General features: G+C 62.7%; 1 protein-coding gene across 3 annotated transcripts in view; it reads right to left on the reverse strand.

Annotated features, from left to right (window-relative positions):
• IQSEC1 (IQ motif and Sec7 domain ArfGEF 1) overlaps window positions 1-23013 on the reverse strand; it is a 327675-nt gene that overhangs the window by 33958 nt on the left and 270704 nt on the right. For all 3 annotated transcript variants that reach the window (XM_065885746.1, XM_065885744.1, XM_065885745.1), the window contains 2 exons: window positions 6454-6745; window positions 661-1907 (listed from right to left, as the gene is read on the reverse strand). In XM_065885746.1, coding sequence (XP_065741818.1) covers window positions 661-1907; window positions 6454-6745 — 1539 coding nt within the window. The remainder of the gene's footprint in view (window positions 1-660; window positions 1908-6453; window positions 6746-23013) is intronic.

Raw genomic sequence — 23013 nt, forward strand, 5'->3', positions numbered from 1 at the left:
GCACCAGGGATGGCTCAGAAGTGCCCCCCAAGACTCTCCACCCCCGTCTAGCAGAGGAAGCGGGGAGCAGGGAAGCACAGTGGACAGGTGTCAGTAGCCACCAAGCAGGCTGGCCACATCCCCTCCACGTCCCCCTCCCCGGAGGAGCCAGTGCCAGGCCGGCGTCTGGTGACCCTAAATCCAGAGGCCCTGTGGATGGAAGTGAGGAGAAATCCGAGGTTTAACAACCAGAGCCGCCAGTGTCCTCTCCGAGGTACTGCTCAGCCCGCCTGCCCTTCCACTTGCTATTTTCAGCTGTGCTAAGAATAGTGAGCTTTAAATACCAGCCTCCTGCCCCAGACCTGCTCTCAAGGCTGCCCCGACGGCGCCTTGCCAGAATGTGGCGTGGCGGCCACGCCACGGACCCAACGTACAATCTCCCAGAGGGCGTAGGGCCTACCAGTGCCCTGCTCCCGGGTGCGGGCCCGAGTCCAGGCCGCACGGACACGGGCACGGACCTGCACCCGGCCCGCCCCTGCTCGAAGACCCCCGTGCTCGTACCACCCAGGGCCAGACACTGGGGCCAGTGCGGTACAGCAGGCACCGCACCATGCGCCCCCCCGGCCCCCACCCCGGAGCCGCCCCTCATCCCGCCCGGGCCGCCAGCGGCCGGGGACTCACTTGTTGAAGAGGTTGAGGCCGATGCGGTAGTGCCGCCGGCGGATGACGTCGTTGCTGAAGGTTGGCGAGTCCCAGCTGTTGCGGGTCTCCTTGTGGTAGGTCTGCTTGCTGAGTGTCTGCTCGCGCAGGCTGTCGCGGGACGAAGACTCGGAACTGCAGTTGATGGTGTCGTTGGAGTTGGACGTGCTGTTCAGGCTGTCGTTGTCCCCATCCGAGTAGTCCGACTCGGACTTGCTCTGCCTGTTGGCCGAGCCATTGATGGCCAGGTGGCCATCCAGGGGCCTGGGCGCCCGGGCCCGTGGCTCCGGCTCCTCCCGGGGGAGGCCCCTGGGGGGCCCATGGGGGCCGTGCTTGGGGCTGCCCTGCGGCCCGCCCAGGCCGCGCTCGTAGGCGCTCTGCCTCTTAAGCGAGCTGCGGTCCGAGCGGTCGCTGAGGTCCACGGAGCTGTCGCTGGGCGGCTCGATGGTGAGCAGCGGGAGGTGCTCCCCACGCAGCCGCGGCTCTTGCGGCCCCAGCGAGGGCGTGCTCCGGCAGCTGGTGTCCGTGTCCCCCTTGTCGTCCTTGTGGGCCAGGGCCCAGTAGTCCTGGGCAGCACCCCCGGGCCGCAGCCGCAGGTCCGACTCGGCGCTGGACGGCCGGCGGCCCGCCTGCATCGGGGGCAGGGGTGGTGACAGCTCCTCCTCGTCGATGTACAGGGTGACGTCGCTGTACGAGGCGGTCATCTCGTCCAGCTGGCGGTGCTCGGCGCCATGCAGGGCCGGCGAGGGCTCGGCGTCCCGGGTCCGCCCCACGTCGGGCACGGGGGCCCCCTCGGTGTGCAGGCTGCGGCAGTTGAGCGCGTCGTCAATGGACTCGGCCAGCGACTTCACCTGCCGTGAGAAGGCGTCCTCCAGCTCCGTGATGGCATCTGCGAGGTCGCCGGCCGGGGCAGGGGCCTGGAGGGCAGGCGGCGGGCCCAGGTCTCTGCACTCGGCCGGCACCAGGGCCTCCAGCGGGGCACCCTTGTCGGTCACTGAGACCTGCTTGCCCTCGAAGTAGGAGCTGTGCACCTTCTCCGGGCCCTCGAAGGAGAACTGCATCCTCATGTTGGACAGCACGATGCGGCGCGACATGCGGCTCTCGGACATGGAGCTGCGCAGCCGCTCGAAGTTCTTGTTCATCTGGTACTGGCGGAAGGCTGTCTGGATGGTGCGGGCCGCATGGCGGGTCACGAGGCGGCCCCCATACTTCCGTTCTAGCATCTCCACCTGCGGGGGGAGGAGAGGAGCGTGAAGACGGCCCAGGAAGCCCAGCACACCCCGGGGGTCAGACCCAGTTAAAGCAAGTGTTCCCTGCAGGACTTCTCAGAACCTTCAAAGGGTGGTGGTTTCCCAAAGTGCTCTGGCCAGAGCAGCCTTTGGCCCCGGTGTACCCGGGGCATGCAGTTGAATGAGACTTGGAGGTGGTGGAAGAGGTGCAGGCGGCCCCTCCAGAGAGAGGAAGCTCGCGGCAGGTGCAGGTTAAGAGACTGGCCCGAGGGGCTGCGCTGGCGGTCCAGTGGTTAAGAATCCGCCTCCCAACGCAGGGGACGTGGGTTCGATTCCCGGTCAGGGAACTAAGATCCCACAGGCCGCAGGGCAACGAAGCTCACGCGCTGCAACTACTGAGCCCGCACGCCACGACTAGAGAGAAGCCCGCGCGCTGCTACGAGGAGCCTGTGCGCTGTAGCAGAGGATCCCGCACACCGCAAGGAAGATCCCACGTAATGCAACTGAGGCCCGAGGCAGCCAAAAAAAGTAAAAGAATGGAAGCGAGAGACGGGCCCGAGACCCGAGCAGGCCCTGGGTGCTGAGCACTGGCCGCAGGCCTCCGGCCCTGCTTCCGCCTGCGGCACTGCCCGAGGGCCTGGGTCTAGTCCTGGCCCTGCCCTTGGTAGTGGAGTGACTGAGAAGCCTTGGACCCTGCGGTTGCTCAGTCCCGTCAGACGGACCTCGCAGGGCAGCGGTGGGCACAGGTGAGACAGGCCCTCGGCACATGCCGGCTGGGGGCTGAGGAGGTGCAGGACCCTCAGCCGCACTCCTGGGAGGTGTAGACAGTTTGTGGGGGGCCCCAAGTCCCCTCTGTGACAGATGGGGAAACTGAGGCCCAGAAAAGAGGCCCAGCACACCCCTGGAGGCCTCCAAACGCAGAGCAGGCTCTGTGAGCCTGGTGATGGGGCCGGGCTGCATGCAGGCAGGGGCGCTGGGACTCCCGTGTGCCACGTGGGCCTGTGAAGTCCCAGGCTCATGCTGGCCGAGGACTCCGGATAGCCCCCAAGGGCCGCTCCCCGTGCCTGCTTCCCGAGTGAGGCCAGAGCCCGCTCTTCAGAACCCGGGAAAGCCCAGGATAGGGAGCTGGCTGGTCGGCCAAGCTGAGCCCTTGGGTGCTGGGCAGAGTGGCCCCCGATGTGGGTGGAAAGGCCTCGGGTCCCTGGGAGTGAGGCGTGCTCACATCCCGAGGGGGCAGAGCACCGCTGTCTGCTCCATGCAGGCGCCACGCCCACACCGGTGGTGGCAGAGGGACAAGGTCCCCACCCTCAATAGGCCAAGGCCGTCCAGAACAGAGGCACACGCGTCACTGAGCAAACCCCAGGCCATGGCTGAGTGGGGCAGACGGCTGCTCAGAGCTGCCTGAGGGTGGGCCGGAAGGGGGAGGGGGGCTCCGTGCCTCACTCAGGACTCAGGGTGGGTCCTGGTCTCCCTGAGGGATGCCAGCTCGCCCCCCCAGCCCCGCCCGCGACACAGACGTGCAGCTCTCCGGGGGAGGGGGAGCGGCAGGCAGGGCAGAGCGGCCCCTCGCACGAGAGGAGTTGGGGGGCGGGGTGAGGATCAAAATGACTTTTCAAAGCCGGGCCCTGGAGTCAGCCAGGGCGGGTCTGTTTTTCCTCTCGTCCTGAAGTTACTGAACGGCATCCAGAGAGATGACCTCACTTCCGCATCTGTGAGCAGAGTCTGTTTTCTGGGTTTGGAGTGGAGCTCTGAAAGCCCACGGCGCCGGCAGAGGACCCACGGCTGAGCTCTGGGAAGCCCTCTCCTCTCCGCCCTCCAAGGCCTGGGCTCCGGGCCCCTCGTGTGGGGAGGAGGAGGAGGGGCACCGCACAGGTCAGAGTGCGCTCCACGGCTCCTTGTCGCCTTCTGACTCTGGATCTCGCGACCCCGGGGGCGACGCTCCTGGCCTGAGACCGTTCCCCAAGTCTGGGTGGGGACAGGAGGGACTTTGGGAAGGCAGACGTGGGCTCTGTGCTGCGTCGGCAAAGCCCCCTCAGCCCCTCCTCCCGGCCTCCCCCCAGGGGACACACAGACCCAGGTCCGCTCCTACTCAGCTCCCGGGCCCACTGTGGCCACTCATTCTTCCTTCCGGGCCAGAACCAACCCAAGGCCCAGTCTGAACGCTAAATGGGGGTGCAGGGCAGGGACCCCAACCTGTCTGTGCTCGCCTGCTGGGCATCACCCTCACCTGACACAGCGTCTGGTCTGCAGAGGGACCCCAGAAGTCCCCCGCCCCCTGCAGAGGCGGGCAGAGGCTCTGACAAGTGAGGGGACGAGGAGCTGAGAGGCTCACCCTCCCACAAAGCTGAAGTGCCACCCTTGCCAACTCAGGCCTCCTGCTCAGACAGGAAACTGCCAGGAGGTGCGGAGGCTGAGGGCCAGCAGGCACTGCACGACCTTGCACTGGGCTCCTTCCACTAAAATGGGGCTCTGCGTTACCCAGACTCTACCCCCTCGTGGAACCGGGCACCCTACCTTCAGCTGGAAACTCCTGGGTCATCTGTTCTGTTCCTATTTTCACCTTGACTGCCAGGAGGCTCAGCAGAGAGTCGAATGCTCGGTGGCCCTCAGCATCACCTCCCCACCCCTCCCCTCTTCCCGGCCATCCTTTCCACCAAGTGGTTCTGCCTCTGGCCTTCGTGCCCGCTGTTACCTCTTCCTGGAAGACCCAGTTCTGATACCACCTTGGAGAGGTCCCCCGCACCTCATCCAAGCTGTCTCCTCCCACAGGTGCTCAGCTTCTCTCCCCTCTTTCTTCATCCCCGGAGTTTGTATCACGCTCTGGAATTAACCTGTGTCTTTACTGTTAACCTGTCTCTGGACCACAGCGTCCGCTTGAGGGCTGGGCCTGCACTCTGTTCCCTGGTGACTCCCCGGCGCCCAGCACGGGGTCTGGCACATGGTGGGCATCGGGCTAATGTGCGAGGGATGAAAATGAAGAGCTGTGGCCACATTAAGGCTGCAGGAAGCATATGACTACCTCCACAGGCCTCTCTGAAGTTTTAACCTTTCCCACTTCTATTTTAATGGTCCTGCTGCAGACGTTTGTTACTATAAACTGTTTGTGATCCACTTTGGCCATGGGCGAAACTGATAAATGGAACAGAGGCCCCTGCCGTGGGCCTGGCCACGAGGCCAAGCGCCACGAGGCCAGGGGTCTGTCTGCTCCCCAATATTTGCCTGACGGGGATCATCTGCTTCAGGCTTTGGCCACTTGTGGGCCCCACCCCCCGTCAGTCCCAACTCACTGGCAGACAGATGAAGACCAGGGCAGGTAGGCAGGGCTGTCCACGGCCACAGGGCAGCGCCAAGAACAGGGAGAGGGGGCCGGTACGGACCGTGTCGGGGGAAGACCCGCCCTGGGCAGTACCCACACACCGCACCGCTCCCCGCAGAAGTCTGGGGCTACACCAGGCCCGGACCTCTGCTCTGTAAGAGACAAACAGTTAGACTGGGGAGCAAACAGAGGGTCCAGGCCAGGGTAGGTGTGGGAGGTGAGAGGGCAGGGCGACTTCTGCAGCCTGGCGTCTGAGGGGCTGCCGGGCAGGTCCTGCAGCCAGGCCGGGGCAGAGGCAGCCACCCGGGCTCACAAGGAGACTGTGCACAGCTCAGGGCATAGGAGCTGGGGACGGCGACAGGCAGGCCGGCCCCGCACGCCGGCAGCCTGGGGGTGCTCCTGAAGCCTGGAGCTTTCTGTCAGAACTTCACACAAGAATTCTCGGTACAGTGCCTGCTACGTGCCTGCACTCTGAGGGGCTGGGAGTGAGGAGCCTCTGGCCCCTCACGAGCTCTCACTCCCTCTGCCCCCCACCTGCCACCCAACCGGGACCCCTCCCCTCTCTCCCATCAACCTAAGAGGCCAAGCGAGCATGTCATGCATGCCTGTCGCTCTGTACACACGTGCCAGCCCCACAGTGGGTCTGGGCCAAGGCTCCAGGGAGGAAGGGCAACCTGCAAGGAGGCGATTTCCCCCAGGACACGGGGCTGTACACTGAGGGGTGGAATGAACAGCCTGGCCTCACTGGCTGGGGACGGACTCGCTCTTCGGTTCAGAGCACGTGCTCTTTCCCTGAACTGACCGTCCCCTCCCCAAGGGCCCCTCCTGCAGACCTCCCAAGGTTCAGCTCTCTCCCTGGATCCCAGGACCTCAACGGCCGCCACGGAAGCCACGCGCACTGGCGGCACCAGGTCCTGACACCCAGCGTGGGCCCCGGAGCCCAGCGAGGAGGGCTGTGAACCGGGCAGAGGCCGAGGCCGGACAGGAACGTCCCACATCGGCTCCTTCCCTCGGAACCCTCCGCGTTTCGGGAGGAGCCAGCCCGGGCTGAGGCAGAGGCCACGTCCGCGGGGAACAGCCCCTGCCTGGGCGCGGCTGTGGAGCACACGGGGTCCCCCGCGGCCCTGGGCGGCCCCAGCAAAGGGCCGCGTCGTCCGAGGCCGCGCAGGCACCGCAGCCTCCCCCAACCCCAACGCCTCTCCCCCGTGGCCCGCGTGGCCGGCCGCCTACCTGCTTGTCCTGCAGGTCGGAGGAGAGCTCATAGCTCTCGGAGAGGGACCGTGAGCGCTTGATAGCCTCCTCCTCGGCCTGCTTGCGCAGGATGGAGGTCGAGTGCTGCAGCTTGGGCCTCCGCGTGCGCTGCTGCCCGGGCGGCCCCGCATACAGCCCATAGGCGCCCCCTGGCGTGTGCTCGGAGTGGTCCGGGCCCAGGCCGGAGCCGGGCGCCGAGGGGCCCTGGTGGTAGGCGGAGGGGCTGTCCAGCGACGTGCCAGTCTCGCTGCTGGGGGCCTCGCCCTCGACACTGCAGAGAGAGGACGGGCCTCCGGTGAGCGGGAAACCAGAGCCCAGGGCCCCGCAGGCGTCCCCCCACCCTCCTACAGGTGGTCCCCAGGGGCGGCGGAGGCCGAGGGCCGTGACCCTCGCCTCCCCTTGTGGTGATTCCACTTTCTCTGTACAGCTCGCCCCTCCTCACAGCCAACACCCCTCCCTGAAGGACTCTGTTCACTGTGCGTCTCCCACGGGAAGGTCGGCCCCGTGGGTCCACTGACGAGCCCAGGGCCTCGAGCGGGCCCGGCCCAGAGCAGATGCCTAGTGACATTCACTGACGGATAGCGGGTCCCGCCCCCTCCACTCCCTCACTCCCACTGCCTGGTTTAATAAGTAAACCACTCTTTAAAAAAAAAAAAAAAAAAAAAAAAACAATAATTAACAAAATGAGTCTTCACTGCAGACCTACGGGAGAGTCAGGCATTGTGCTGGTGTTTGTTATGGGCTGAACTGGTCCCTCCCCACCAACATTTGCATACTTCAAGCCCTAACAGGCAGCACCTTAGAATGTGTCTGCATTTGGAGATTGTCTTTAAGGAGGTAATTGAGTTAAAATGAGGTCATGAGGGTCCTAATCAAACTGACCGGTGTCCCTGAAGGCGAGATTAGCCCTCCAGAGGACAGATTATTAACCCCTTTTCCAGGTGAGGAGACTGAGGCCCACACAGCACAGGCTTTGTCCGAGGTTGCACAGGTAGAACGTAGGTGAGTTAGGATTAAAGCCCAACACCGGGGGCTCCCCTCCACCCCACCGCCCTCGTCCCAGGCCTGTGCAGACAGATCCCTCAACCTTCTAAGTGCCTGGTGCGGGGACAGAGGGGTGGCTTACTCAACCCGAACTCATGACCTTAGAAGACTTGGGACACAGAGAGCAGGGGGAAACGTGCAACCGAGTTTCTGGCAGCTTCTGGAGGCCTCTCCCGAGGCGCCCTGCCACTCCCCGGTCCATCGGATCCCTGGGGCCAGGGTGGGGTCCCTCTGGAAGTGGCCCAGAGGAGGGAAGGGCTCACAGACCCCGTGAGCTACAGTCCGTCCTCCAGAGTCCTGCCTTCAGAACAGTGGGAACGCCCTGCATTCAGCAGCCTCTGTGACCAGCCCAGCTGCCCAGCTCCTCTCCCACTGTCCCCACGGGTCCCAGGGCCTGCAGAGCCAACTGCCCAGCGTGTAACGTGCCTCCTGGGGAGGGGGCATGGGCACGGAGGCCCTGGAGCCAGCACACCCCAGCCCGCCTGGCTGTAAAGCCCAGCACGTGCTGCCCGGCAGGCCGTCTAAGAAGAGTGCAGGCCTTCCGCTCTGGCCCGCGGGGACACACAGCGGGTCTCCTGCAGCAGAGGACATCCCAGCCGGTGCCCAGGAGCTGGGGTGTGATGAGGGTCCTTCCGCGGGGAAGAGTCCTGGGTGCCTGGCCTCAATGCGGCTGTGAGTCAAGGGCTCACGCTCATTGCAAGGCCTGGCCCCTGTCCGTGACCCAGGTGGGCCGCTCTCGGTGCCCCAGGCCCACCACCACTCGAGACCCTCCTTGGCCGCTCGTGGTCACCCGGCAGCAGCTTCCTCGGGGCCTCGTGGGTCTGTGTGGGGTGGCGGACGGGGACAGGGACGGGCAGCACTGCAGACTCTCCCGTTCTCCTGATAAGGCCCACCACCCGGGACGGACAGCTGGAGGGGAGAGTGAAGGAGCCCACGGGCCCCAGAGGCGATGGACGCCCCGGAGGTGCCCGCGGCCGACCGGAGCCCCGGCCTGCGCCACGCCTCCCCTGGAAGCACTTCTGTCAGAGCCTCTTCTGTCTTTCCCAGCAAGAGGGTGACAGCAAACAGAACCGTGTCCTTGAGGAGAAGCAGCTGGGGCTCAGCTCGCCAGGACTTTAAATCATCTCTGAGCCCTGAGTCTGCAGAGGCCACGGAGACAGGGCGGGTTCTGTGCAGGTCCGAGAGGGAAGTCCCTCCGTGCCTCACGGGCCCCTCCTGCTGGGGGCCTGGACTCTCCCCCAGCGCCCGACACCCCCCGACAAAGGGGGTGTCCACCCTCACAGGGAAGGGGCTTGGCCCCTTACCCTTACCCCGCCCGCGCTCACCTGATCTCGGAGCAACGTGAACAGGTGTCAACAGGTGAAAGGCCGTCCCCCTATCCCCCCGCAGTGGGCCGGGCCGGGCTGGTCTGGGGCAGAGGGAGCTGAGGAAGGACAGGCAGGGGACTGCCCCCGACCCATGGCCGTGCTCTGCCCTGCGGAGGGGCCAGGCCTGGCCGCCCGCCTGAGCTCATGGACAAGACATCTGTGCGGAGTCCCTCCGTGTGGAGGCTGGGCCCCAGCAGGAGGGGCGCACTCGGGATCGGATGGGGATGGAGGTGCTTGGGGGGACGCCAGGGCTTTCTGGGGCTGTGCCAGCCCGGGGTTCCTGCTCTGCCCATGACCTGGCTCCTGACCGTCTCAAGCCAGCAGGTTTCAGAAGGTGCCTGGCGGAGAGGGCCAGGCCTCCATCCAGGCCAAGAGAAGGGGCTGACAGTCACCTGCAGCCTCCTCTCCCCTGTAAGCCCGACCTTCGAAACACCCCTACCTGCCCACTTGTCAGCAGGTGTTCCAGGCCACCGCCACCCCGTGGCTCCCCGGATTATCACTCATGCCCCCGCCTCTCTTCTCCCCACGGCAGTCAGAGCAATCCTGACCGAACGGGAGCCACATCGAGGGCCTCCCTGCTCCCCGTCACACTGGGAAGACACCGTCCTTCTTGCAATGCCCTTCAGGCCTGACCCCGGCTGACTGCACGCCGGCCCCTCTTCCGCCTGATCATTCTATTCCAGCCTCACTGGCTTCCTTCCTCCCTCCTCCAGGGGCCAGGCGGGCCTCAGGGCCTTTGCCCTGGCTGTTCCGTCTGCCTGGAACGCCGTTCCCCGGATCTCAGCACGCACCACACCTTCACCTCCCTTGGGTCTCTACTCAGTGCCACCTTCCAATGAGGCCCCCACTACTCGCCCAGGTTAAAACCACACAGCCCTCTCCCCAGCATCCCTAGTCCCACACTCAGTGGTCTGCCCACCAGCACGCTGTAGAGTGTGATGTATTCTTCCTGTCTTTCCTTTGCCGTCTGCCCCCCACATCAGTATCGGAGCCCTGTGAGGACATGGGTCATTTTTCTGCGTTGCTGGCTGACGCTCCCCAAATGCTGACACATGCGCCAGACTCACGGGGCCCAGCGACACCTGCCGAGTGAGTGCAGGCACTTCCCAGGCCAGCCACCTGCCGGTCCCGGAACGTGGCTTCTTACATCACCCCCGCCGGTACATCCCACCTGCCCCAAACCTAACCGGTGACGGCTGCCCATCACCACGCAGTGACGGAGCCAGAGTCCTGAGCGGAGTCACCAAGTTAGCCCCTCCCCGACGGCCAAACCCCCCTTGGGGACAGACGGAATGGGGCCTCACCCCATTCCATCTGTCACCAAGTCCTGCCGAATCTACGTGAATGGGGTCCCTTGAGCTGTGCAATGTGGCAGCCCTTGCACGCCCCAAATCCAAACCTCAAACCATCCCGATGAGAAATGGCCAGGCCATCCTACTGCAACCAGCATGACTCACTGCCCTCCAAGAAATGAGTGGACAAAAGCGAGCAGGGCACGTAGTGCAAGAACCCGTCTTGAGCCAGAGAACGTCACTCCTTCATGGTCCCAAACACAAGCGACACAGTATTAGACACCGAGAGAGTCTCCTTAACCAGAGCCAAACCCCTGGTGAACACAAGGACAACGTCTGACGTGAAACGCCTGCTGATGACAAGCACGGGCAGCAACAGATGCTCTCAGGACACGCTGCTCTAAATATTTCAGGGCAGCGGCTAGACCTGGTCATCGACCTTCACTCCTGCAGATGCCTGACCTGAACCCATGGAGACGTTTACCCACATCCTGGAGCTCAGGGCTCGAAGCCCCTCTGTCCTGGTTAGCACTCGCCTCTGCCCCCAGCTCCTTCCTGGGGGAGCAGGGTCTGTCCCCTGAGCAGAAGAGGCACCCTACAGCAGGATGCCCACTGCAGGCTGCCCCAGGGATACAGATCTCTGGCCCGGCTCCCAGCCTGCCCTGCACGCCTCTTCCTCACCACCGCGCTCGACGGACGGGAGCTCCACCTGTCGCCACCCAGGTCCTCTTTCTCTCTTGGGGAAGCTTCTCCCAAAGCCTTTGTCCGTCAGCCAGGACCGGACACCCCCGAGTCGGTCCTCAGCTGTACACTGGAATTCGTGATCACGCACAGACTCCCGGGCCATGTGCAAATCTAGGAATGGGCAGGCGCCTTCCCAAGTCCCTGCCATTCCCTGACAGTTTAGAGTTTCTGGGACGTTCCATGACAGTTAAGCCTGGTGCCAGCACTCTGAGAAAACGCTCCTGATCCAGCAATCCCTTTTCTGGAGATCCACGCGAAGGAAATAAGACCAATACGCAAAGAGGCGAGTACAAGGAATTCCACCGCAGTGTTGTTTCTAATTATAAAAACTTGGAAATAATCTAAATGCCTGTCAACAAGGGATTGATTTAAATTAATTATGTATCAATATGCTGGAAATAACGTCAAGATGGGGGAAGGTTTAGCTTGATGGCTGTTCTTATGAAAAAGACTGGGGGACCTTTTTGGCTGACCTGAGTTTAATATAAGCCGAGAAGCCGGCCACTAACAAGAACGAGCAAAAAGCCAGAAGCAGACCCAGCCCTACCGTCCATTACAGGTATCGGATCATAGCAGAAGACCGTCTGAGCCCCAGATGGGTTCTCAAGCCTGGGCGCTTTCGCTCCCACCTTCTCCCGCCAGCCCAGGACAGACATCGCTAATCCATCACAGACTCCCTTCTGCACATCTGCCAGCACGGCGCACCACACGACCACGATGGACGCCAGCTGGGGGCGAGAGAGGCCCCGTCTGCCAACCCCAATTACAGCACAAGGCGACCTCCCACCAAGGGCTGAGACCGTGTAGCCAGGAGAGCAGCAGCCAGAGGGGATATGAGGCCTGCGGTCAAGCCTCTGACGGGCTGACAGGCAGAGGACAGAGCAGATCCTGCTGCAGACAGAACTGTGACCTGCATCGCCCTGCTCGAGAAAAAATGCTCTCATGTGGTCAGGGCTGCTCTGGAGGTGATGAGCTCCCCGTCACTGGAGGTGTGCAAGCTGCGGCAGGTCAGACACCTGTCAGAGGTGTGGCTGAAGGACTCCTGCACTGGCTAGAAGCCGCCATCCATCTGCACCCCGCTGCCCTTCACTTGCATTTCTTGGCCTCTGAGGCCACACGCAGGTATCAGCTCAACTCCCACTTCCTCTACAAGGCCACCCCCGCCTGCAGCGGCCCCCGCTCCCGCACTCCCGGTCACCGTGGAGATCACCTGGGCGAGTGTGTGTGGGGTCCATCCACCCCACTGGGAGTTCTGCTCTGTGAGGGCTCAGTCCCTGAAAGCCTCAGCCTCCGGCAAAGCCCGCGACCCAAGACTGGCTCCCTCCCGAGAGGCCAAGCTCCGCACATGCACAACGGGGCCCCGAGGCTACAGAGCAGGAGGGGGCTGTATGTGTAGGGGAGCTGCACACAGAGGCGGCCACAGTGGCCCGGCCCTACCCACACCAGCCTGGGGACGCCGAGCTCTGCGTCGCCGAGTTACCCCGGGCTCCTCCTCCCCTTCTCTAGTTTTCCAAACATGTCTTCTTGCACTAGAGGCTGGTCTGTGTTATGTTTACGTGGGGAAATGGCTGGATCACAGCGCCCGGAGCTTCCGACAGCCCTGGGATGATGGAAACCACATAAGAACAGAGGACACATTTGAAGCCTCTCCGTCTCCTCTCTGCCAAGCGAGGGGCTGGACGGGCTCCTGGCCGCCGCCTCCTAGCCAGACGTCTGGGCTGGAATTCTGGCTCCACTGCTCACCAGCTGTGTGACCACAGGCAGGAATCCTTCCGTGCCTCTGTTTCCTTTCCTGTAAAATGGGGGCGATTAGAGAGCCAACTTCACATGCCTGCTGTGAGGCTTTACAGAGTCGGTACGGGAAAAGTCCTTAAAAGTTGCTCGGCTCATAAAAGCGCTTTCTGGTTGCTGTCTCCAGTTATTCTCTGCCTGACAGGGCCTTGCCTGCATGTGCCAGCAGTTAGAAGTGGGTCACCTACCCTGCCTGCTATAGGGCCCCTCCTTCTGTGGACACCCCCTGCAGCACTGAGCCACGGATGCGGGTGAGGGGCTCCCAGGGGAAGGCAGGAGGGTCCTAGAAAGGGGCCCAGGCCCCACAGCCGAGACGCCACATCCTGACTCTAGCTGGGGAGAGTCAGGGCAGGGGGCCCTCGGCCTCTTGAGCCACGGATGTCTAATTATGGCCCGTGAGGTCATGAATGACTTTTCTTAAGAAAGATGTTAGAGGAGGCTCGGGCAGAAGCAGGAACCCGCTGCTCACCCCCAACACTGACGATGCCGATGACAGAAATAATACTAATGTCTGCATAGTCAGTGGTGTTCTAAGCTGTACGTGAAGCTCATTTAGTCCTCTTGACCACCCAACACACCCCATAGGCACAGAGAGGTTGGGCCCATCCTGAGGTCACACAGCTCACGAGTGAAATCAGAACCCAGGTAGCCTGGCCTCAGAGACGACAGACGTACGCCCTGTGCTTCTATGACTTCTGAGTGAAACACACACACACACACACACACACACACACACACACACGGGTTTGGTTATACGGCAGCAACTCTCCTCTGTAAACCTGCTGGGTACAGGAGCTGTGTTGGGTGTTTAACCTACGTGGCCTGTAACCCAACCACCATCCCTGGGGACCGAGACGGTGAGGGCGGGTGGGTGCTAGGCCACTGTCCCTTCTGTAGATGAGGAACGTGGGGCTGGTGGAGCTGAGTCACTGGGCCAAGGTCACCCATGCGGGGGACCTGACCCCAGGCGGGTGCACCTGCCAGTTGGCGGCCCAGAGAAAGCGGGTGCGGTTGACATGCCGGGGGCAGAGCTGGGGTTCAGGGCCTGGGGCTCTCGGAGTCGTGCATGGTCATGAGATAAGCCAGCCCGGGCTGCGTGGTGCCAGCTGTGGTCACATGACACGGAAAAGCCACCCTCTTCCGAGTGGGCTGGCCCCACATAGAGGAAGAGCGATCTGCAGGTCTGCCCGTGGTTAGATGTCCAGGGCTCTGTTCAGGGTTTCTGATTTCCAGAAAGGGAGTCCAGGCCAGAGACAACTGACGCGCGGCCTCGCAAGCTCCCCCTGGGCTCCTGTGACTCTGCTGCCTAGGCCACGTTAACAGGTGTGTCGCCCAGAACGGGGAGGGGACGGTCTTGCTCTGCACTAGCTTCTGGGGGAGGAACGCAGGCAGACCAGGGCACGGTCTGGAGGGGAGGGGAAGGGGGCAAGGAACTGGTGGCCGTGTCCTCCATCCCGGGGCAACAAGGGCAGGCAGGTCTGAGGGGCCACAGGCAGTGTGAAGGCAGCTCAGAGGCTTCAGGAGGTGAGGCGTTTAGCAGTTCAGCTACTGGGGAAGGGCTGCCTCGGGGCAGTGCAGGCGTTCCATTAGGGTCTGGAAAAGCAGTCTTCAGGGACTGCTGTGGCTTGGGGTGGGCCGTCACCCACATACACCCACCCAGCGTGCCACGTGGGAGCCCTGGCACAAGCTAAGTGCATGTATTTAATCCCTGCCGTGGCCCCGCTGACGGGAAAATGGAGACTCAGGGTTCAGGGCTCGCCCAAGGACGCAGAGCTTGAAGCAGAGTCAGGATGCAAGTGAAGGCCATCCTCCCAGTCTTTCCCACTGACACATGCCTGGCCCCGAGGAACAGCACACAAGGACATGGGGTGGATGTGAAGGGAGAAGTGAGTGTGTAAAGGGACAAAGAGCTGGTGTGCCAGCAAGACGGGGGCAGAGGGCTTCCCCAGGGGACCGGGGAGGCCGCACCTACACTGCTCACCCACCCTCCTCCCTGGTCTGGGTGGAGGCAGCATCTCCAGGGAGGACTAAAGCCTCGCAGCCTGGACCACAGTTGGTAAGTGGTCCTCAGTGAAGACGGATGCCTAGCTGGCAACCGAAGGGACTTACGGATCCCGGCGGACACCCCTAAGCCCTTCCCTCCCAGGGAGGAGAAGCTGGGCACCCCCTAGACTGAGGCCGGGTAATGCTAGGCACCTCCCCTGGTGGGCAGGTTGGGTCAGTGTGACCTAGAAGGACCTCAGGAGGGCTGCAGGGCTGGTGGAAATCTGGGGAGGGTGGATGGAGGGCCGGGCGGGCAAGTCCACGGGGAGCACGCAGGGCCTCCAGACCCCGCTGAGGCCTCAGACAGAGGGGCTGGGGGAGGCGGGAGCCACATCCACCTCAACGCCCACCTAAACATCCAAGGTCCCTTTTGGCCGCTTAACGAGGAGCCCCATATCCAAAACGAGGGAGATGACGAGCTTTCTGGACAATCTGGAGGCGGCCCTAGGGCTCGGCAGGCTCAGGAGAATCCGGAGAGTGCCTGCTTTTACCCAGTTCCTACACTTGCTTTAATGAGGCTCTGCGGTGATCACAAAGGAGCTGAGTAAACGCGTGTCCAGCCCCAGGCGCACCCTCTTTGCTGCCCAGCAGACCCCCGGAACACAGGCTCCGCTGAGCTCCTGCGTGGCCCCCACCCGCCCCTGCAGTCGCCCCATCTCAGCCGATAGCGACTCCATCCTTCCAGCTGCTCAGGCCAAAAATCTGATGGCCGCTCTTGGCAATTCTCTTTTTCTCACGCCCAACTCCCCGTCTGTCAGCAAATTGGGCCGCTCCACCTTCAAAACAGAGCCAGCACCTGACTGCTTGGCCTACCCCCCACTAGCCCGGTCTGCGCAGGCCTCACCTCTTCCCTGCCTTATGGCCACAGCCGCTCCAGCAGGCTCATCTGGCCCCTCTTACCCCTCCATTCAGCAGCTGGGATCTGTTAAAACACAACTCGGACCAGGTCCCTCGTCTGCTGTCCCTCATGGGGCTTAGAGCCAAGGCCTCACAGTGACCCAGAAGGCTCTGCAGGACCGGCTGTCCCCCTGCTTACCCTTCCTCCATGCCCCCTTGGCCATCCCACCCCCACCCTGCTGGCCTGCTGGCTGTTCCTCCACATTCCCGACACTCCAACCGCAGGGCCTTTGCACGTGCTTTCCCTCTGCTGGTGTCTTTTCCCAGATGTCCACCTGGCTCACTCCCTCACCTCCTGCAGGTCTCTGCTCAAAGGCTGCCCGAGTCTCAGCGAGGACCCCAGCCCTCCCCCAATCTTCCCCTGCTGGCATACGTCTCTACAGTGGTATGCCACCGCCTTGCCACCATCTGTGGGAATGTCTGTCGCGTGACATCTAGGCCCCAGAACAGCACCTGGCACACAGGAGATGCACATACTCTGAACTACCCCTACCAAGCCAGGGAAGCCTTTTTAAAGATACCCAGACCCCTGGGGGCTGCTCTGTCTGCCACGTGGACCGCAAGGTCTGTGGGAGCGGGACCTGAGCCCGGGTGGGCACCAACTTACAACAAACTGTCTCAGCCGGGTTGGCTGGACCCAACCCTCAGATAAGGTTTCAGATCCTGGTTGGGGATGGTGGGATACGGAGCCACTGAGACCCAAAACACACCCAAAGTCCCAATTTTAATGCAGAAAATCCACGCAAACATGACTCAGACTGTCTAGAAATAGGTTTTTAAAGGAAAGCTGGAAGCCTTTCTACCTCCCCGCTCCTAACTTTTGGGCTCAAAAGGGACAAGGACCCTCTGGCCGGACACTGACACCCCTCCCTCGCGAGGTGGTGCCCAGGTGACAGACACGAGATAACTGCAGAGGGCCTGGGGCACGTGGCCCCCAAACCGGGCTGGTCCCTAGATTCCCTTCAGAGAGTCGGCAGCCGATTCCCACCCAAGTCTGGAGATCCCGAGAATTCAAAGGGTCAGCCAGCAGTGCGGCCCCTGAAACGGGACTTCAAAAAGAGCCCCGGCTGGTTGTGACCTGTGGCCTGTTTGGAATCCTGACTACCAAGCCAAGCCCCGCATCAGACACAGAGGAAACGGGGGCTCAGCAGGAGAGACCCGGCCACACCCCTCCCCTCCCGCCGCCCCACAGCCCTGGCTCTGGAAGCCCACCCTCGGGCAAGGTGCACACCTGAGGCGGAGGGCCCGAGTCCAGCTCACGGGGGCTCTGTTTGCTCTACACAGAGCAGTGGCCACCATGTTCTTTTTCTTTCTCAAGTGAGAACTAGGTACCAGGAGTGTTCACTCACCCGAATTTCTGGCTTTTCTTAGATAAAATCAGAAGAGATCGCATTGCTGCGTGGCCTCCATCACTGAGCTCAGAGGCAGTCACCTGCAGTGCCCTGGGCCCCCGCCGGCCGCCTGCCCCGCAGGGCACAGAGCCGCAGCCATGGGCCCAAGTCCCCCGAAGGGGTGACTTCCCCTGGCCTGACCTCAGGTTCCCAACAGTAAAACAGTCCAGCCAGGGCCCTGCAGCAGTGGCCTGATGGCTCAGTCCCCTCCAGGGCCCCCAAGGGACGTGGCGTCTGCAGGCCGAAGCCTAAGGATTTGGCCTGACCAGCTCCCTTACTGAGGCTTTAAACACAGCCACACAGCTAATAAGATAACTTACTACAGAGTTTTGTTTTTTTAAAAAAAGAATGGTGATTTTAAAACCTCACCGGTTTTAATCTCTCTCAAGATTTTCTCTGGACCTGAAAAGTCTTATTCACCAAACCACGGATGGGGCAGCTGGGCCACATGGGGACCGCAATGTAGACCCCAAAGCAGCCGCCCATGGGAAGGTCTGTCCTCCCCCAGGAGCCTCCGTGCAACCCTCTCCCCCCAGGCTGGTCACTTCATTCCGTGAATTGAAGCCAACTATATGACACACCCAGGTCAGGGCCAGGGACGCGGGGGGGACACAGATGATGACGACGGATGGCGTTAGGAACAGTCATGGGGGTGCGTCAGGCGCCCGAGGCGGGAAGCTTCCTGGAAGGCACAAACCCTCTGCCAGGACCCCAGGCGGAGCAGCGGGTGGCGGGGGAGGGCTCTTCCCGGCTCAGGACACTGTGTGTGGAGGCTAAGCAGTGGAGGTCGGGGTCCACTGTGTGCACAAGGGATGGGAAAGCTCAGCCTGGCGGGACACACACGGGGCAGCAGGAGCCAGAGTGTTCAGGACCTGGCAAGGCTTGTCAGGGCGGGTGCAGTGGACCGCAGGGTCGCGGCAAGGCCAGGGGAGGGTCTAGGGTTTACCTGGGGTGGGATGGATGGCAGTGGCACCCTAGAAAGGGAACGCTAACTGTGGAGCACAGGCCCCTCAGCCCCTGAGTCACCGCCTCCGCCTCCCCCCATCCTTCCCCTGCGGTGACCCTTGGGGGCACAAGCCGGCCTTGACGACGGGATGGGGGGAAGGGCTGGTCCCAGGGACAGTGATGAGCCAGAGGCCACCGAGAAGCTGGGGAGGCTGAGGATGGGGCTGAGAGGGCCTGGAGGGGAGGAGGGAGGGAGCTGGGGCAGGAGGAGGACGGGTGGGTGAGAGGAGGGGATGGGCGGTGGCTGAAGGGGCTGGCGCTCCAGGGAAGGCCTGTGCTGTGCGAGCCGGCAGGGACCTGGGCACACCTGAACAGTACAGGAAAGGGTCCTGGAGGAGCACCAGAGGAGAGGGCCCCAGCAGGTAGGACCTGGCAGCCCGGTAGGACCTCTCCCCTGCCTTGCTTCTCCAAGGGGCCGGGGCGGGGTGGTCAGTGGGCTTCCCCCGACCCCCAGCTAGCTGGGACTCGGGCAGGGCCAGTTTCGGGAGCCCGAGGTCTGAATTAGACCAAAGCAAGAGAAATGGGGTTCACTCCGACCCTGTGTCCAGCTGCAGGGAGGGCTCGCAGCCCTGACACCGGCCCTGGGTCTCCACCCCCGCGCCTCTTGGCCTCTGTGACCCACAGACCCCTCGGATGGCCCCTGAGCCTGGAACAGCCCCTCCCAAGCTGCCCAGCCACCGTCCTCCCTGACGAGGGTGGACAGGTCGCTGGCCTGACTGCCCCATCACCTCCGGGGAGAGGGCTGTGGCCGCAAAGCATCCGCTCCCCTGCCCCGAGGTGTGCGCTGCCGGGGATGAGGTCCAGCTCAGCTCCGCCTCCCGCCTCCCGCCTCCCGGGCTGCAGACTGGCTCTACTGGCACCAAGGCCTCCAGAAGTGGTTTTTATATACGTATAAAAATATAGGACTCAGAACAATGAACTTCTCAGAGTGGGAGGCTATTTTTAGAGCCCTGCTAACTGCGCCAACATTCAGCATCTCCCTGTTTGTCAGACGCTGCTGGCGAGATGGGCCTCGGGCAGGAGCGGGGTCTCCTCAGGACACGAGCGCATCAGGAGAGGGGCGGTGTTGGGATACCCGAGCTGTGGGGCGTGGGGGCCACCGCGTGGCACTCCCCACCCCAGGTCCTGAGTGCCCACACGGCCCTGCAGGGCACTCACCACTCTACGGTGTCCCGACGGGAGTCGGCAAGAGTATGGGCGGGTGGCCCACACCCCGGGGTCCGGCCACCCTCCCCAAGCCTCAGTTTCCCACTTGCAGAGCAGGAGCGAGGCCGCCCCCTCGGGGGTATGGAGTCGGGGACCCGTTGCCGGGCAAGGAGCCCTACAGACAGCCAATGCCGAGCCTAACTGGACAGGAACCCCTCCAGGGGGCGGGGCAGCGCCCTTCCTCAGACAGGCCTGTTGTCACCAGCGCACGGCCAGAGGGAAGGAACAGAAGTCCGCTACGCAGCCAGGCCCTCGCCCTGTGAACATATTTCCAAGTCGCTCTTCCGGCCCTGGGGAGGTGGCGGCTCCAACATCCCTGGCGCAGGTCTGACTCCTAAACATAAAGAACGGCTGTCTACCCGCCTGCCTGCCGGAGCCCGGGCTGGACCTCCCGGCAGCTCATCGTGAGTCACTCCCATTAAGATAGCCGGGGGCGGGGGGGACGGAGGGTCAGAGGTCAGCACCAACAGCCTGCAGTCAGATCCAGCGAAGGCCATCCCATGGGGTTCAGGGCACGGCAAACGCAGGGCATAAAGGCCACCCTGGCAACAGGGAAGGGAAAGGTGTTCTGCAGCTACCAGCCCCACCTTCCCCCACCTCCACTGTCTCCACTGCATCGAGCAGGCTGGTTATCTGACTGCCTTTTCTCCTGCATCCTGTGTCTCTGCCTTGGAAAGCTGGGTGGGGGCTGCATGCTGCTGGCCCCTTGCTCAGGCCCCCAGGGCTGACAACAGGGCTCGGGGAGCTCAGTGAGCATTTGCTGAATGAGTGAATGAGCGATGCTACACGAGCGATGCCACCAGTGGCTAAGGGGCCCCAGTGAATCTGGGAAGTAGCATCCCTCGTTTGTTCGCTTATTCACTCAACAAACACAGAGATGAGAAGGATGAGGCCCACTGGATGATCAGGATCCAGAGCTGGGCATCAGGCGAACCTCCCAGCCTCCCCTCCCACACCTGTGCCCTCTCTTAGCTACTCCTGGACCAGGGGCCGCGTGCCCCTAACTTTCCCTGTAAGACCTTTGGGCGGCGCCCTCAGCCCCTTGGCCAGGCGTTTCACTGGGGCCGCCTCAGTCAGGCCCAGCAAGCCCGCAGCCGGGCTCACTCCTCCCTCGCTTACAAGCGGGGGCACCGATGCCTGGGGTGGGGGGCAGACTCATCCGACTCCCCCGACACACCCACAGCCGTGAAGGGGCCTGGGACTCTGGATCTGTGCCCACGCCTGCTCCCTGGCCCTGCCGCCCGGCCTCGGCAGCACCAAACGGCCGCAGACTCGGGCGAGTTTCTCTGAGGCAGAGACGTGTGTTCTGCACCCAGAACGCCGCTCCCCAAGCCTCGAGGCTCAAAGGAACAGGGGCCGCGTGCAGGCCACCTCTGCCCGCGCCCACCTCCCCAGCCCTGGGAGGCCTGCTGGCCGGCCCTGATGGGGCCTCAGATGGGAGGCAGGCACAGGGACCCCTCCACAGGCGGCAAATGTGCGCTTTTACCTGGGCTGGAATCCAGCTGGCGGGGAAGCCACAGGCTCGGGTGGAGGCAGGGTCGTGGGGAAGGGGTGAGGGCCGACACAGGCAACCCCCAATCCAGCCCAGCCAGGGCCTCCGCTTGGCGAGGGGCTGCTCACGTGGCATCACCAGCCGTCCCAGGGGACCCCAACCTGCCTGAGGATCTCAACCCACATCCCAGGGACCAGAGCACCAAGCCAGGGGACAGGCCTAAACCAAGGGAAATGGGGCCTCTAATGACAGTCCTGCAGCCAAACTCAGGACGGGCAGCCTTTCCAGAGAAAGGCTGGAAAAAGCCTTTTATTCTCCCCAGCGCCATCTGGGCGAGGACCAAGGGAAGGGTGAGGCCCAGCCATCTGGGACCCTGCGCCTCACCCCCAGGACGGCTGGCTGGGAGGCCTGCCACCCACCCACCCTGCCACTCCTCACATGGGCACCTGAGGGGCAGAGCTCTCTGGCAGACAAGGGTCTCTGCAAGGGGAGCTCACGAGGTCTCAACACAGAGCTCCAGATGGGCAGCTAAGGATCAGGCCACATGGGCCCATATTCCAGCTTGGTAACAATCAGATGGAGCTGGGCGGCAGCCACACCCATCAGAGGGCAGGCGTTCTCCCACCGCCACAGTCCTCACCACTCCCTATAGCCTGCCCACACCTGGCCTGCTCCTCTCCCTCACACTGCCTTCCTTTCAGAGCATCTGCATTTGCTTGCCATGCTTGCAAAGGACCAAGATTCACAACTCAAAGAGCAGAAAAGTCAGATCTGCAGCTCCGGGATCTGCTGTTCCCAAGGAACCTGATTTAGAACACCAAGTCCCGAGGGGCAGGGTTCCAGAATTCCCACAGCTCTGCACAGCGGTGGGAACGCCCAGGCCTTCCACTCTGTCGCACCCTCCGAGCGTTTGATTTTTGCAAGACCCACCGAAGTGGGTCCACATGGCTGACGATCCACAATCACATAGCCGTCATGGCCACCAAACTTCAACTCACCAGACGTCCTCCTTCCTCAATGTCAGGCGACTAGGATATAACTTAAAAAGCGTTCATCCAAACCTGGATGCCCAGGTGACGTCCTGGGGTTTGCTCACCCTCAGCAGCCCCCTTCACCCGTCTGTGAAAGGAACGGTGCCCTGCAGCTCGGGAAGCGCCCACAGGGAGTGTTGGGCGGCTCTGGGAAGAGGTCAGACCAGGTCGAGCTCCAGCTGCCCCACTGCCGGGCCGAGTGACCCCGGGCAGGTGACCTCACCTCTCCAGGCTTCCGCTAGCTCATCTTAGCAATGGGTATCACTCCTGCCCTCTACCCAGCAGGCAAAGGGGAATCAAGTGAGCACAGGCTTTGCCAACTGCAAGCCCCCGTGTGAGCGCTGGGGGTATTTCTGCTCTGCACACGGACGGACAAGGGCTTGGCCAAGAGCCTTGGCCGGGTTTGTTGAGGCCGGAGAGAGATGTGGGAAACGTGGTCTCCAGTCCAGCGCCAACCTAAGCACTCCCTGCTCGGGAACCAGGAACACCTTGGTGCAACGCACAGAGCTTCATCCTTTCGCTCCACCCACAGGCTACCTGAAAGTTTACAAACCTCTCCCCTCACCGGGATCTCATGTGCACACAGCATCACCTCTTCCCCGTGTGTATTTTCTTCTTGGCCACTTCCTACAGCCTGCCCTCTGCCAGATAGATACTCATTCCGGGCTGAGCCAGGGCGGTCCTGGTTGGTTTTGACCGTTTGACTGCATGAGGATGACTGGGGCTTCCAGTCCCTGGGCGCACTCGGAAAGATTTTTCCAAACACACACACACAGACACACACACGCATGCACACAGCCAAAAATCTTCCCAGCTGAGCCAAATTAAATACAGAGGCCTCTAGTTATTTCCATACGCGCAACATGGACTTAAATAAAGCAGTTCTCTGTGGCAGGCTCCAGCAGACTGGGCTGGGCCGGGCCCCAGGGACCCTACCCACCCCCCTCCTGGCAGGGCAGGCAGGAGGCACCAGCTGGGGAGGTGGCTCGGGGGAGCGACCGGGCAGAGAGGGGACATCCGGCACGCAGGCCTCCCATCTGCAGCCCACCCTGTCGGCCAGGGCCTGGTGCAGGGCCCTCTCGGAGCCCGGGACGCTCTCGGCCCAGCTGTCCAGTCCCATCCTAGACAGTGGGCCACCAAGCTGTTCTCGCTCCCTCCGCTGCGAGAAAGCACTTTCCAAATTGCAAATCATCCAAGTCCTTGCCGACCTAAAATCTTTGTCACGGTCCGACTCCC

Source organism: Phocoena phocoena, chromosome 10 (assembly GCF_963924675.1).
Source record: "Phocoena phocoena chromosome 10, mPhoPho1.1, whole genome shotgun sequence".
NCBI lineage: Eukaryota > Metazoa > Chordata > Mammalia > Artiodactyla > Phocoenidae > Phocoena > Phocoena phocoena.